This window comes from Rhinatrema bivittatum, chromosome 7 (genome assembly GCF_901001135.1).
Source record: "Rhinatrema bivittatum chromosome 7, aRhiBiv1.1, whole genome shotgun sequence".
In the NCBI taxonomy this organism is placed as follows: Eukaryota; Metazoa; Chordata; class Amphibia; order Gymnophiona; family Rhinatrematidae; genus Rhinatrema; species Rhinatrema bivittatum.
Genome location: NC_042621.1, coordinates 95,886,046 through 95,900,530, shown reverse-complemented (window position 1 = coordinate 95,900,530; position 14,485 = coordinate 95,886,046). Strand labels below are relative to the sequence as shown.

At 45.1% G+C, this 14,485-nt stretch overlaps 1 protein-coding gene across 5 annotated transcripts in view; it reads left to right on the top strand.

Annotated features, from left to right (window-relative positions):
- Positions 1-424: 424 nt before the first annotated feature.
- The window catches only part of PLLP (plasmolipin), a 67,364-nt gene continuing 53,303 nt past the window's right edge, over positions 425-14,485 (top strand). The window contains exon 1 of one of the 5 annotated variants that reach the window (XM_029608737.1): positions 425-590. Coding sequence is in view for 4 of the 5 variants with exons in the window: in XM_029608735.1 (XP_029464595.1) it covers positions 994-1,140 (147 nt within the window). In the remaining variant the exon portion in view is untranslated. Of the gene's footprint in view, positions 591-648; positions 1,141-14,485 lie in introns of those variants that run through there. The other 4 variants (XM_029608735.1, XM_029608738.1, XM_029608736.1 and 1 more) reach the window with 4 other exon arrangements.

The following is a 14,485-nucleotide window of genomic DNA, read 5'->3' as shown; positions in this document are numbered from 1 at the left end:
ATTCAGAGAAGGAAAAATTGACAGTTTGATTCTGGAACAAAAGAGGTACTCTCACAGCCTGGGAGGTTCCTGTAAAGTATCCTGATAGGAGTCAGAGTAATCCTCTGGAAACTTGGAAAACTGTATTGTAGGTAGTGTGTATTACTGTACTGTAATATACAAATTTTGTTTTTGCAAGTTGTTTGCCACTCATCAGTTGTTTCCGTAAACATTTGCTTTTGGAACAAGAAGAAAGTCTGGGGTGGACAGTGAATTTTTTTTTCTTGTGTAATGATGTTGTCCTAACTAGGGTTGCCAACTGGCTCCAGGTTTTCAGGACAAGTCGATCCGGTGCTGGTTTTACCCCAGTGCATGCAGGGACCTGCAGTTCTGATTTAAGAAAAAGAAAAACTACAAGTTCTTGCACACAATGGAATAAAACCAGGCCTGGATCAAGCTATCCTGAAAATCCGGAGCCAGTCGGCAACCCTAGACCCTGTGGGCTCCCAAACTATCGGAAGAAGCCCAGGGGCTGCATACTCTGCAGTAGAGGAGAGGGGTGTTACAGAAGAAAGCCTCCGTAAATTAAGCCCTTACATTTTCATTAATAGGTAAATTATCCCACTCTCCACCTTCTTGAAGCCTTGATTTCGTTGGAAGATCATTCCTGTTGCTTTTTTTTAAGGCGGTCCCACTGAAGGCTCGCGTACTGTTTAACCTGCAGGGGTGGAAAGTTCACGGCTGGTGGTGGCTGCTGCTCTCTGGTTGAACCGGAGTAACACGTTTCCCCGGCGGGGATAGCGCGCTCCCAGCCCGCCCTCGCGGGGAGCCTGTAAGCGGATACGTACATTCCTGCGCTGCCTGGGCGCGGGCTCCTGCTGCAAGCAAACGCGAGAAAGGCATCGACCGGAACCGAACCAACTTCGGTCTCCCCCTTCTGCTCGAGCCATCGGGAGGCCCCCTGTGCAAGCAGGCGAGGCAGGTGCCAGCCGGGAGCCCGGGCCCCGCGCCGCCATGGCCGAGTTTCCCTCCAAAGTCAGCACGCAGACCAGCAGCCCGGAGACTGCGGCGGGCGCCGGCAGGACCTTCTCGCTGCGGGCGCCGGCCTGCGATGTGGCTTTCCTGCGCTCTTGGCTCGGCGTCCTGATGGTGCTGGAGATCGTAAGTAAACCCCCCCCCCCCCGAGCCTCCTGCCGGCGGTGCCCGTCTCGCTTCGTCTGCAGACCCGATCCCCCGGAGCACTCAGCGCCTGTGAAGGGCTTGCGCTCCCGGTGCGATTGCCGAGGCTCCCCCGGAAGGCTGGGGGGGGGGCGGACACCTGTTGGGCGCCAGCAGTAGGGCTATGGGGCGCGTTACTCCGTACATGCTGCGAAGACAGCGAGGGGGGCAGGAAGGAGGCCCCTCCAGGGTCTGCGGGGCGGGCGACCCCTTCCCGGGTTTCAGCAGTTTCAAAGGTTTTATTTAACCTGTTAATTGTTCTCATTAAGTTACATAATAGGACTTAATGAACCCGTTCCTCACGAGCCGAAGCCAGGCGATCACCCTAAAATCATATTATTCCCTTTCCCAATGCTTTATCCAATGGCCAGGCCATAGCATAGAGCAGCGGAGGAGTATTCCGCCTGTTTTTGTTTTTTTTTTATGTGCTCGGTTCAGTTAATGAAGGCAGGAAGTCTGAGAGGGTGACCGAGGGATTGAGGGTGGGGAGGCTGCAGAACCAGAAATGTAGCTGCCAGCGTCAGTGACAGAATTTCCACCAATTCCATTCTCTCCTCTCCCATTCCCCCCATCCCGGGAAGACTTTGAATTCCATTCTCTCCTCTCCCATTCCCCCCATCCCGGAAAGACTTCGAATTCCATTCTCTCCTCTCCCATTCCCCCCATCCCGGGAAGACTTTGAATTCTATTCTCTCCTCTCCCATTCCCCCATCCCGGAAAGACTTTGAATTCCATTCTCTCCTCTCCTCTCCCATTCCCCCCATCCCGGAAAGACTTTGAATTCTATTCTCTCCTCTCCTCTCCCATTCCCCCCATCCCGGGAAGACTTTGAATTCTATTCTCTCCTCTCCCATTCCCCCATCCCGGAAAGACTTTGAATTCCATTCTCTCCTCTCCTCTCCCATTCCCCCCATCCCGGAAAGACTTTGAATTCTATTCTCTCCTCTCCTCTCCCATTCCCCCCATCCCGGGAAGACTTTGAATTCCATTCTCTCCTCTCCTCTCCCATTCCCCCCATCCCGGAAAGACTTTGAATTCTATTCTCTCCTCTCCTCTCCCATTCCCCCCATCCCGGGAAGACTTTGAATTCCATTCTCTCCTCTCCTCTCCCATTCCCCCCATCCCGGAAAGACTTTGAATTCTATTCTCTCCTCTCCTCTCCCATTCCCCCCATCCCGGGAAGACTTTGAATTCCATTCTCTCCTCTCCTCTCCCATTCCCCCATCCCGGGAAGACTTTGAATTCTATTCTCTCCTCTCCTCTCCCATTCCCCCCATCCCGGAAATACTTTGAATTCTATTCTCTCCTCTCCTCTCCCATTCCCCCCATCCCGGAAAGACTTTGAATTCTATTCTCTCCTCTCCTCTCCCATTCCCCCCATCCCGGAAAGACTTTGAATTCTATTCTCTCCTCTCCTCTCCCATTCCCCCCATCCCGGGAAGACTTTGAATTCCATTCTCTCCTCTCCTCTCCCATTCCCCCCATCCCGGAAAGACTTTGAATTCCATTCTCTCCTCTCCTCTCCCATTCCCCCCATCCCGGGAAGACTTCGAATTCCATTCTCTCCTTCATACTTCATTTTTTCACCATCTAATCCCTTAACCCACCTGCTGGCCTCAGAATCCATTCTCCTCCCCCCTCACCTACCTTCCTTTTCACAGCCCTCCATCCCGTCCTGAAAGCCAGTATAAGCGTTCCTTCTTACCTTACCCCCTCCAATCCCTTAACCCCCCCCCCCCCCAGCAGACTTCAGACTCCATTCACTTCCCACCCTGCATTTATTTACAAATACTCATATCTTAAAATATCCAATAAATCCTGTTTCCATTTTCATTCCTCTTCCTTCTTTCCACCTCACATCCAATCGCTTAACAGCCCTCTCTCACTGCAGACCTTAACTTTTCTTCTCTACCCTCTCCTACCTCCAATTCCATTCTTTCACCCAGGATTCTCCCCATCCTGAATCTTAGATCCCCTCTCTTAACCCCACCTGCTGACCGCAGAATCCAGTCTGCATACCCCCAGTTTCATTCCCCTTACCTCACCCTGCAGATTTGATCCCTTAACCTTCCATCTCCTCACCCCCATCTCCAACTCCGGGATATCAGGTTCTGATCTCTCTTTCTCACCTCCAATTTACATTTTACCCACCTTCTGACCTCAGATTTAATCTCTTAACCTTCTCATCCCACCCCTACCTTCTCCTGCAGATCCTATCCCTTAACTCCCTTGGAGACCTCAGAATCCATTCTCATCCCTCCCCCCCCCCCCCCCCCCTCCCAAACCTCTGGTATCATTTCTCTCCCCATCCCTCCTTCCCCAATGTCCTTTTGCTTCAGCAGAAGGAGGGGAGCCAGGCGGTAATTCCTCACCCCCCTGGGACATATGGAAAAGAGGTGTCGCATTGCGCCTTTCTTCAGTCCCCGCCATCAGGCCATATGGAGAGGAGCTGGGGACTGGCTCTTCACTCTCACGGGCTTCATCCCGGGGTCAGTCGCAGCCCATCTGCTTTTCAGCCTTGTGGGCCACCTCCTGGGTGGACGGTACTACGATGGCTGCAATGGAGGTAGCCGGTGCACTGGGACCAAAGTGATGAAGGCAGGCTCTGTCGCAATTAGAGTAAAGCCTGCGAAGCTCAACCAGCTGGCCCCCGTGTGGCTCCTATACAACGGGGTTCAAATCAGCTGAGCTGCGCAGGATCCCTTTGGGCCCAGCGCAATCCGGTGTGCGCAGCAGAGCGCGCGGTTTTATCTCCAGTTGCACGTAACATTTGTTTTGTGTGCAAACTCTACTTCCGATGCACCAAGGAGTTTTGTGCACCAGAAATGTGTGAGTAAAACGGTGCGTGCATTGAACGCATTGTGGAAACTATAAGACAGAAAAGTCGCTAAATAATTGAGAAATAATAATAGCATTATGTGGCTGCTTCCCTCTTCTCTCTAGCGTATTTCCTGCGGTCCTGCTGACTGATACGTTCTGCCAGGCCACCCTCCTTAGCTGTGAAAATGTTTCTGCAAGTGCTAAATTTTAAAGCTTGTTCAGATCTATATTGTTGCAAGAAAAGCATTATATATTTTGCCTTCAGTCAGGCTTTTGCCTAGGGTTTCTTCAGTTTATTACTTTTGGTGCCTTACAAGGCACTTTTGGTGCCTTACAAGTGGAGTGTTTTTTTTACTCATAATTCAATTGTAAATAAAATTGGAGAATTTAAAGATAGTCCACTTTAAAACTGATGATTAAAGCCTGCTCTGGGCAGCCGTTAATTTCTGATCCCTAAAATGTGCGTCCTAGACACACATTTTTTATTTATTTTTGGCATTGGGAGTGAATAGCTAATAGCCTCATTCCCATGCATTTGCATGTGATGAGCGCTATTAGATTCACTCCGCGTTGGACGTGCGTTGTAGAAGCGCTAAACTCCTTATTGCATAAGGGGATTAGTTAGCGGCTATGCAACCCGCGTCCACCTGCGGCTTATACAGTGCACTCGGCTGAGCGCACTGTATTGCATCGACCCCACTGACTGTGTTTGTCCTAAATGAGTGTGGATTAAGATGATCTTGAGATCTGTTTCTATTTTGATCCGTTCCCAGGTAGTACACAATTCACTGTTATTGATGACGCGTCTTTACCATTTTAACATTTGTTATGATTTTTATTTGCTATGACATAAGTTATTTTTTGAGATGAAAAACAAAAAAAAAAGGAGGCAAACCTCAAATTTTGAGCAAAATTGTAAATAACACACCCAAAAAAGGTAAAGAAACAAATGTAAAATCTCCCCAGAAGAATGAAATTGATGAAGTGTGGTGCTTTCATACAGAATCTAAGTGTCAGGCTTAGCACCAGCACAGTGCTTTCAAATCATGAGGTCTCTTAAGAACAAAAGAAGTGCCATGCAGGGAAAGACCAATTGACCATCATACCCAGCATCCTGTCTCTGAGAGGTTATCACTTTGGGTGACACAGTTTTCACTTTATCATACAATCTACTCACAGGGAAGTCACTATATGTTGAATTTTAATAGAACAAGTGGAAAAGGTGCATCCTGAGGCTTCCTGTAGCTTGGTGAACAAGCACGTGCCAGGGGAATCTATGTAGAAAAAACTCACACAGGTCATGTTTCACCCAGAGGGCTGTCTCGTGAAGAAGCCGGCGTGCATCACAGACCTGGCACAACACACTCTCTTTTAGGGGAGCCCAGCAATTTTCTCTTGAGCTTCCAGATCAATTGGAACTGGAGTAGGGAGCCAGCACCACGAGTGTTCATTCGCAATAGGGGACATCTCCCCCCTATTTAATATCTCCTCCCAACTCAACAGGTTGTTTGTAAAATTCAGGCTCGGAGATATTTAAGAACTGCTAAGGTAGCTAAGAAGCATTACTGCTCAGAGGTCTTGAAAGCTTCTCTGGGTAAACTAGAGGAACAGCTGCATTAATGCAGGAGCCGATTTTTCCACCTTTGACACAAGAGATGGTTGATCAGGCTTAGTGGCAGAACGAGCAGTTTGCAAAACATTTTACTGTATTGCAGGGGCCTCTTTGTATGATACTTATTGTGAGAGTACTGAGGGGGGGGGGGTGTTCAGGAGTTGGATTTGTATCTCCCTCTAAAGGCTGAAGTAGCAATGAAGCTTTTTTGTGGACATGCCTCAGGGAAGATATCCAGTTTAGCTGGGTTAGAGCAGTGTTGGGTTGCATGTATTCAAAGAAGAAAGTGGGAGGGGAAGGCAGACCCCTGGATTAATGAAGTATTGGAGATTGGTAACCCAGTCTAGTGATCTCTTGGAGCTACATTATTGCTAGTGACCTTGTTGCGGGTTCACTCTGTGGATGTGGAAAGACACACATCCGCTGCCCGGAAACAAACAAGGCCCAGTGTCCTGCGAGCCCCTCTCCACAGGATCCGCTGCTCTGAAACAGAAATGAAGCCACTATCCTTCCTGAAAGGATCTGCTACACAAAACACTTCCCACCACAATTTCACACTCAGACCCTGAGACAGCACAACTGTAGACTCCAGGATAAATCAGTGGTTTATTTCTAATGCTAGATAATTCTCCAGAAAGCACCGCAGCAAAAGTAATGTACAGATACAGCAAAGACAATAGTTGCAGTAATCTAGTACAAATACTTTTATTACAATTAGGAGTGCGGCAGAAGTTTTGGGATTCTGTCTCTCCGTCTGTCCTTCGCGCCTCTCTCTCCCATGCCTATGTTAATTATACTCTTTTCATCTTCACATTTGAAAACATGTTCTGAGAGGTTGCATGCCATTTCCCAAAACATGGTCCAGGAGGAGAAAACAACTGGCTTTCTCTTGTGACTCTAACTCCCTCCCCCCTTGTTCACTTCTTCCTTTCCCACACTTGTTGCACCGTCACATGATGCAGGGATCAGCGGGGAGAACACAGGGTCCAATGAGTGCATCCTAATCCACGTTTGGTAGACTTCGGCCAAAAAATGCCATTACAGGCCCATAAGCCACTAGGGGATGCAGATGAGATAGACAGTGACTAGAGCGAGTGAAAAATAAATTATGGGTATTCTTTAGCCATTTAGACATCCATAGCTGCTCCTTATCCCTGGTTATGAACAAAAGGAATTGGATCTATTTGGGATGCTGCTGCGTACATGTGACCTAGATAGGATGCTGAGCTTGGTGGACCTTGATATGATCCATTATGGTATTTCTTATGTTCTTTATCCAGCTGGATTAGAAACAGGAATTTGGACATTATAACCTCCATGTAGCCTACCTCCTGTGATTTGTGATTAAGTTTTTTATATTTTGATTTATCTGTTATGTATGTTGCTTGTTACAACTGAGATTTGTGGGTCAGCGGAATATAAATTTCCTAAATTGACTAAATTTGGACCCATGTCATTCTTGGGCTGTGAGATCTGCGAAAGAGAATTTTTTTGGGTTTATTTTTTTTTTTTTTTTAGTGGGATGGGTGAGTCAACTGATTAATTACTGCAAGAACACTTATTTTACAGATTGGGTGAAATGACTATCGAAAAAGCCATCTCTAGCTCCAGTTGAAGTGACATATTATAGGCCTGTTTCTAATCTCCTGTATCTAAGAACACTGATAGAGCAGTGGTGTCGAAGAGCTGGAATAGTTGGATACATTTCAGTCAGGCTTCAGGGTGTGTCATAGAATTAAGACCATATCTGTGGCATTATCAGACAATCTACATCGGTGAGTAGACAATCACTGCAGGATTAGACTGATCCTATTAGATCAGTCAGCTACATTTGATATGTGTCAACTATAGTATCCTCCTTGGGTGGCTGAAGGATATGGGAATAGGCATCAACGTCCCAGATTGGGTTTCATCATTTCATTGAAGAACATAGCCTGTGATTTTCGGGGAGTACTTTTCAGATCTAAGGCATGCCACAGGGCTCCCTGGTGTCACCAATGCTCTTTAACATATTCCTATAGCTACTGTGTGCCATTTATATTTGTGAGCTTGGATTACGTTATTTTGTTTATCTAAGGTACAATACTAAATCGGAGTATACAAAATATCGCATATATAATATAACCCACCATGTGTACATACCTCAAAGTACTTTACATTTAAAATAATTATTCCTTTATACATGTATATAGATTATTTTGTTTATGCCAACAACTTTCAGGTATATTTTCTGTTGAACAGAAATATTAGCGGATACTTTTAATTATGTCAATCAGGCGAGCGATAGAAGCTGCCTCCAGTTGTGGATGCAGGCTAAGCTCGTCTCACTGTCTGGCTGATGCAGTAAAGTGCGCTCAGGCTGAGTGCACTGTTAGTCCCCGTTTGGCTGCGCGTTTTCGACGCACTATTTTTACTCTTTATACAGTAAGGGGTAATAGCGCGTGGAAAACGTGCGGCCAACCCCCCCCCCCAAACTAATAGCACCCGCAACATGGGCCTATTAGTCATTCCTGCGATACAGAAAGTAATGCCTGCCAAAGGCAGGAGTTAATTTCGGCCGGCACCAGGAAAGTGTACAGAAAAGCAGAAAAAACAGCCAGCAAAATTGAGTGTCTTCCAATTCGCGGGCAGATTTTTAATTTTTTTTTATTTTTGGGGCCTCCGACTTAATATCGCTATGATAGTAAGTCGGAGGGTGTACAGAAAAGCAGTTTTTTCTGTACACTTTCCCGGTGCCAGCCGAAATTAACTCCTGCCTTTGGCAGGCGTTACTTTCTGTATTGCGTGGGAATGAGTAATAGGGCCATCAACATGCATTTGCATGTTGCGGGCGCTATTAGTTTTGGGGGGGGGGGGGGGGGGGGGGGGGTTGGCAGCACGTTTTCCACGCGCTATTACCCCTTACTGTATAAGGGGTAAAAATAGCGTGTCAAACACGCGGCCAAACGGGGGCTAACAGTGCGCTCGGCCTGCACTTTACTGCATCGGCCCGTTTGCTGCTTCTTGAGTTCTTGCATATTCTTGCCAGCACTGCAAGCTGCTGTTAGCCAGCAATCCACTATTAGCTCTGAAAATAACCGCTTTTAAGGTTAAGGTTTTGCAGTGTACTAGAAAGCCCGAAGAGAGTTGGATAAAATTAAATCTGACATTCACCTCTTACAGGAAATCAATTTGTAATTTATCAGCTCAATTTATAAGTTAAAGGCACCTTGAATTGGAGAGACTTGTCACTCTAACAGTGCTAGGGTGCCAGTATTTGAAAATATGTACCTATTATGATTGCTGGACAGGGAGACAGGTTAAATGTGACAGGGCAATATATCTGGAACTGGAAACAGACAGTGGAAAGTTTTGCTTGGCTAACATCAGTATCCCTAATATAGCCTAATTACAATTTATAGTTGCTGTATTAAATACAGGGGAGGACTTTTCAATATAACCACTGGTTAGGGGTGGGAGTGGATTTTACATGGGTACCCTGAGAGTCAATGGATAGGTCAGGCCATTCTTCAGGCTCATTGGGAGAGACAGTGTTGCTTCCTGATAAATTTCCGATCACTCATTAATCGATGTATGGAGAGAGTTGTACCCTGAAGGAAAGCTTATACCTGTTGATCTTATTGCTGTATAGATTTATTTTTAGTTAACCCGGGTTTCTTCATGCAGTAATTATTCCATAATATGCTCTGACTGTGCTTCGTTGCATTTGGGGCTAGCTGGATTTTTTTAAGTTGAATTTAGGAACAAGAAACTTGGCTCTGAGTAAATCCCTTCTTCAGAGAGAAGATTTTTGAGCCATAATTGATGCTGGTGTTTACAGGTTATTGGGTATTTTAATGACAGTCCCGAAATAAACTCTCAAACCCTGTGGGATACAATGAAGGCAGTGGTCTGAGGTAGGCCTATTGCATTTTGCAATGAAGTGTTAAGGTTATTTCCAGATGATTTGAAATTTAAGGAAGCGACATGCAAGCAAGAACAGTCTGTGGAAACAACTCTTAACGTTATTACAATTAGAGAGGCAATTAATCTTCTTCTAGTGAAAGAAACAGACTCTTATGAAAAAAGCAGGGCAGGTGTTTTATGCTATGAGGGGGGAGAATGAAAACTACCATTCTGCAAATTAAAGGTGTTAAGGGGGGTGTGCATAATACACATTATACTTCTCGGATGGTAAATGCTCAGAGGAAGATATGAAACGTTTTCTTATTCACTTAAGTGCCATTTCTGACCCTGGAATGGAGGCCGTAGAAGTTCCTGTTGTGTGCCGTGAAACGCCTTGGGCTACAAACTCCCCAGTGGAAAAGCTATAGGGCCCCATTGGCTTTTCGGTGGAATTTTTCCAGAAATTCATGCAATGCATTGTCCCCTTGCTGACAAGAGTCACAAATCGTGCTTTGGAACCTGGCCAGGTGCCATGAACTCTCTTGTAGGCCACTTGTCACAGTTTTGCCCAAGAGTAGGAAGGATCCTTCATTCCCTCATTATGCAGCTCATGTAGGCCAATATCCCCAGTAAAAACAGATGCACAAATAATGGCATTTTCTTATGTTCTTATGACTAAAGCCCTTTGCGATCAACCAGGAGCTAGCGTAAAAATAAGGAGAGCTTTGACTCTGGCGATAATACTGGGAATATGAACTCGATAAGGGTGCCCATTGTCACCTTATGTGCTGTTGCTGTGGCTACTCAAGTCACTAATCACAGAATACGGATTACAACGGGGGGAGGGGGGATTTAAGGATAAAATTGCACTCTGCAGATGAGGTGGTAATATTTTTAAAGAGACCTTTCACGTCTCTTCCTAATTTATGGGCTCTCTGCAAAAGGTTTTGGCTTGCTTTCCGCTTATAAACTTAATGATTCTAAATGTGCTCTTATCCCTTTCTTGAAGAAAATAGGAAAAATCATTTCCCCTTTAAGTGGCAGCATTGACATGAAAAGGGGAGGAGAAATTCCTTCCCGAATACATTGTTATGAATGAATTTTAGCCTCTCCTTTTTATGTCAATTAAAAGAAAGACCTATCCCCTATATTGCAGATTACTTGGGACAAACCTAATTGTGTTAGACGTGACGGAGGACCTCCCGGCATGCAGGGGCACACAGGAGGAGCAACCTCCCCGGGGTTCTGGGCTCACGGGGGTGGGGACCCTCAGATTGTCTCTCGAGCCCTCTGGAGTTTCGGTCACAGATGTCCGGGCTTCCCAGGCGCTGAAGAAACAGGCGGGGCCACTTGAAGCGGATGTTCAAAAACAGTGCAACTTTACTGCAACCAAGGAGAACGCTTTCAAAGTCCCATTCAGGAAAATATGCTTTGGAAAAAATCATGATGCGCAAACAAAAGCCCCACATGCTTTAGTATCTCAGGGGGATCTTTCTCCTGAGTCCGAGCCCCGCTTCTGGTGACAAAGCCCAAAACCCTCCTCCTCTTTAGGTGGGCAGGATTTTTAGTGGTAAAATATTCCTCCCCTAAACAACTGAGAGAACGTTCTTGAAGGAAAAGCTTTTATCTAACGCAGAATCCTGCTAACTCTCTTTTCCACTCTAGTGAGAGACATGAGCTCCTTATCCTGCCCTTTCCCAGACAGGGGTGACTTCCCTTCCGGGCAGCAACACAGCTCAAAATCTCAGACCAGACTTCCTCCAAAACTCCCTTTCCCTCCTCAGGTTCTTGGGGCACCAGTCCAGGCAAAGGCCTTGTCCCTATTGCACAGGCCGTGAGGCCAACACAGAGGTCCGCCATCAACTTCTTCCTTCCCTTTCACCCTGCCACCTCCAGCTGTGCAAACCCTGAACTTGTAGGGAATTTCTGACCAATCCAGGCTAGCCGAGAGGGGAGGAGTCATTAAGGATGCTCTGCAAAGTGCTAGAATTGAAATCCTAAACCTAACTAAGGGCCATCCTATTGGTAAGGGATAGAAGAATCCCTCACATAAAACTGAATATTGCCCCAAAACCTTTATATTTATTTGCTGTAATCCCCTGCATAATATCTGATTTATGTTTTTCAGATATTAATGGGACTTTATCTCCCATATCTAGTGCAGCAAGCTTGCGCAAACAAGATATGCGTAAATGTGTTTGCGTTTGCCTTTTGTTGCTATTATTGGATGCTGTGTATGTGTACAAGACTTGTTGGCTGGTTTCAGTTCTTTTATGTAACTTATCTTATGTTAATAACCCTTGTAATTGTGTTTATTGTTATTAGCATAACAAAGTTTGAAAGAAATTGAAAATAAAATTGTATTTCCTGCTTTCTTTGAAGGAATTTGAGCTTCAGTTTCTGGTAGATTTTTAAACAAAATTGCTTAGAATTCAGGGTATATCTTTCTTTTTTTCTCTGCCTGCTTTTGTAAGCAAGCTGATTTCCCGGCAGGTATTTCTTCCTTCTCAGCCACCCTGCTTCCTTTTGTTATGTAAAGATTAACAAACAGAAAATATCAGCTGATACCTTTTTCATTGCACTAACTTAATGCATTTTCAGTCTAGCTTTTAGGAGTTCACACTCTCTCTTCCTTGGGTCAAAACAAAATGAGCAAGTCGGAGCAAGACGTGACATTGTCAGGAAAACACAAGTGAATTAGTTAAAGCCCATCTATTCTCTGGAGATGGAAATGATGAACTTGTAAGCTAGCATGCGGGATCGCTGTCTGTATTGGTACAATATTACCAGGGAAGGCATTTGGGGTCTGGGTCAGTAAGTTTGACTGGTCGTCTGTGGTACTGCAGTATTTGGGGTCTGGGTCAGTAAGTTTGACTGGTCGTCTGTGGTACTGCAGTATTTGGGGTCTGGGTCAGTAAGTTTGACTGGTCGTCTGTGGTACTGCAGTATTTGGGGTCTGGGTCAGTAAGTTTGACTGGTCGTCTGTGGTACTGCAGTATTTGGGGTCTGGGTCAGTAAGTTTGACTGGTCGTCTGTGGTTCTGCAGTATTTGGGGTCTGGGTCAGTAAGTTTGACTGGTCGTCTGTGGTACTGCAGTATTTGGGGTCTGGGTCAGTAAGTTTGACTGGTCGTCTGTGGTACTGCAGTATTTGGGGTCTGGGTCAGTAAGTTTGGCTGGTCGTCTGTGGTACTGCAGTATTTGGGGTCTGGGTCAGTAAGTTTGACTGGTCGTCTGTGGTACTGCAGTATTTGGGGTCTGGGTCAGTAAGTTTGACTGGTCGTCTGTGGTACTGCAGTATTTGGGGTCTGGGTCGGTAAGTTTGACTGGTCGTCTGTGGTACTGCAGTATTTGGGGTCTGGGTCGGTAAGTTTGACTGGTCGTCTGTGGTACTGCAGTTAAGTAGTAGAGGGCATTGTCTTGGTTTTGTCTGTTTGTGATTGTTTTACATTTTTATGTATGTTGTATGGTAAACCGATTTTATAGTTTTGTGGGGCAAAAATCTCTTTATTAGTTTTAAATGTAACTTTTCTTGAACCAGCAAAATCAACAGACATCTTCAATTATTACTAGAACAAGAATATTACAAAAAAGCAAGATCCAAAAGGGTTCACACAATTTATAATCCCCTTTATCCCTAAAAATAACACCCATAGCTCCACCCATACCCAGCAATTGCCTTAGAGAATCTGAGAGTGGATAAGCTGAAACAGATAATGGACTAACTAGTAGCTCAATTTATATTTATATTTACTGCTAAGTGTAAAACAGCAGCTTGTTGGAGAAAGATCCTTGTACCCTCCCTGGATCCATTGAGTAAGTGAATATGGATTGTCTTTTTTTTTTTTTTTTTTTTTTTATGGCTAAATTGACTGCTCTTCTCTACGTAAAGATTCTCTACCTGTTTTTTTGAACTAGTTTAATTTTGTTCATAGGTAGATCAATAGGGAAAAGAGAGAGAAGCAAAATCTTAGGATACCTGGGCAGTCTGGCATCCAACCCCTACTTAAATAAATCCATATCTGTCTTTCAAAAGGTTTGAATATGCACACAATCCCACGCCAAATATGGAAGAAAGATCCAACCTCCCCACATTGACGCCAACATAAGCCAGTAAGTGAAGGATATATCTTGTGCACTTTGAGTGGAGTCAGATACCACTTAAGAGCACCTTATAGCTATTTTCCACTATTGGTGTAGAGATTGAGCTCTTAGCAGCCCACCAGTAGCACTTGTCCCAAAATATCTCATCAATCTCACCTCCCAGATCGTTCTCCCAGTCAAGTAAATGTTTGGTTTTATGAGCCAATGTGGGAGAAAGCAACCTGCAAACTTTGGAAATAAGAACCTGCAGCACAACAGCTTTAGAACCTAATAGCTCAAACTGGGTTAAAGGTCTAGATACCTCTATACTAATCTTCTCATTCCTCAAAAAGTGTCAGATTTGAATAAAACTATATCTATCCTTCTCTGTCAACCCAAACTGTGAGATCGTATCATCAAAACTGAGCACATTTCTATTGTGGAAAAACTGCCCCAGTCATTTTAGTCTCAAAGTGGACCATCTAAAAAAAAAACAAACTGGCAAAGTCATCCCAGGTGTATTCAGGGTTAAAGGTGAACAATCATTATGCCCAGTAAGAGCAGCCCTATATTTTCCACATAAATGCATAGTTAGCTCAGTTGTTTGCTGATTTTAGCTATCCCAGGAAACCATCCTAGAACACTCAGTGGGATAGTCCTCAACACCCACTGTTCCATAAACCCCATTGTTTAAGCTTAAGAATATACGCCACCCACACAGAACCCCAAATTGGGTGGCCACATAATAGTGTTTAATGTTAGGCGTCTAGACACCCGAGGCAGCTTCCACTTCCAGATAAAACTAAAAATGCTCTGCTGCAGTAATCGCAAAATCTCTTACGAGGAAGTGCAAAAGGCAGAGTCTGAAAAAGAGAGCACCATTTAGGTAA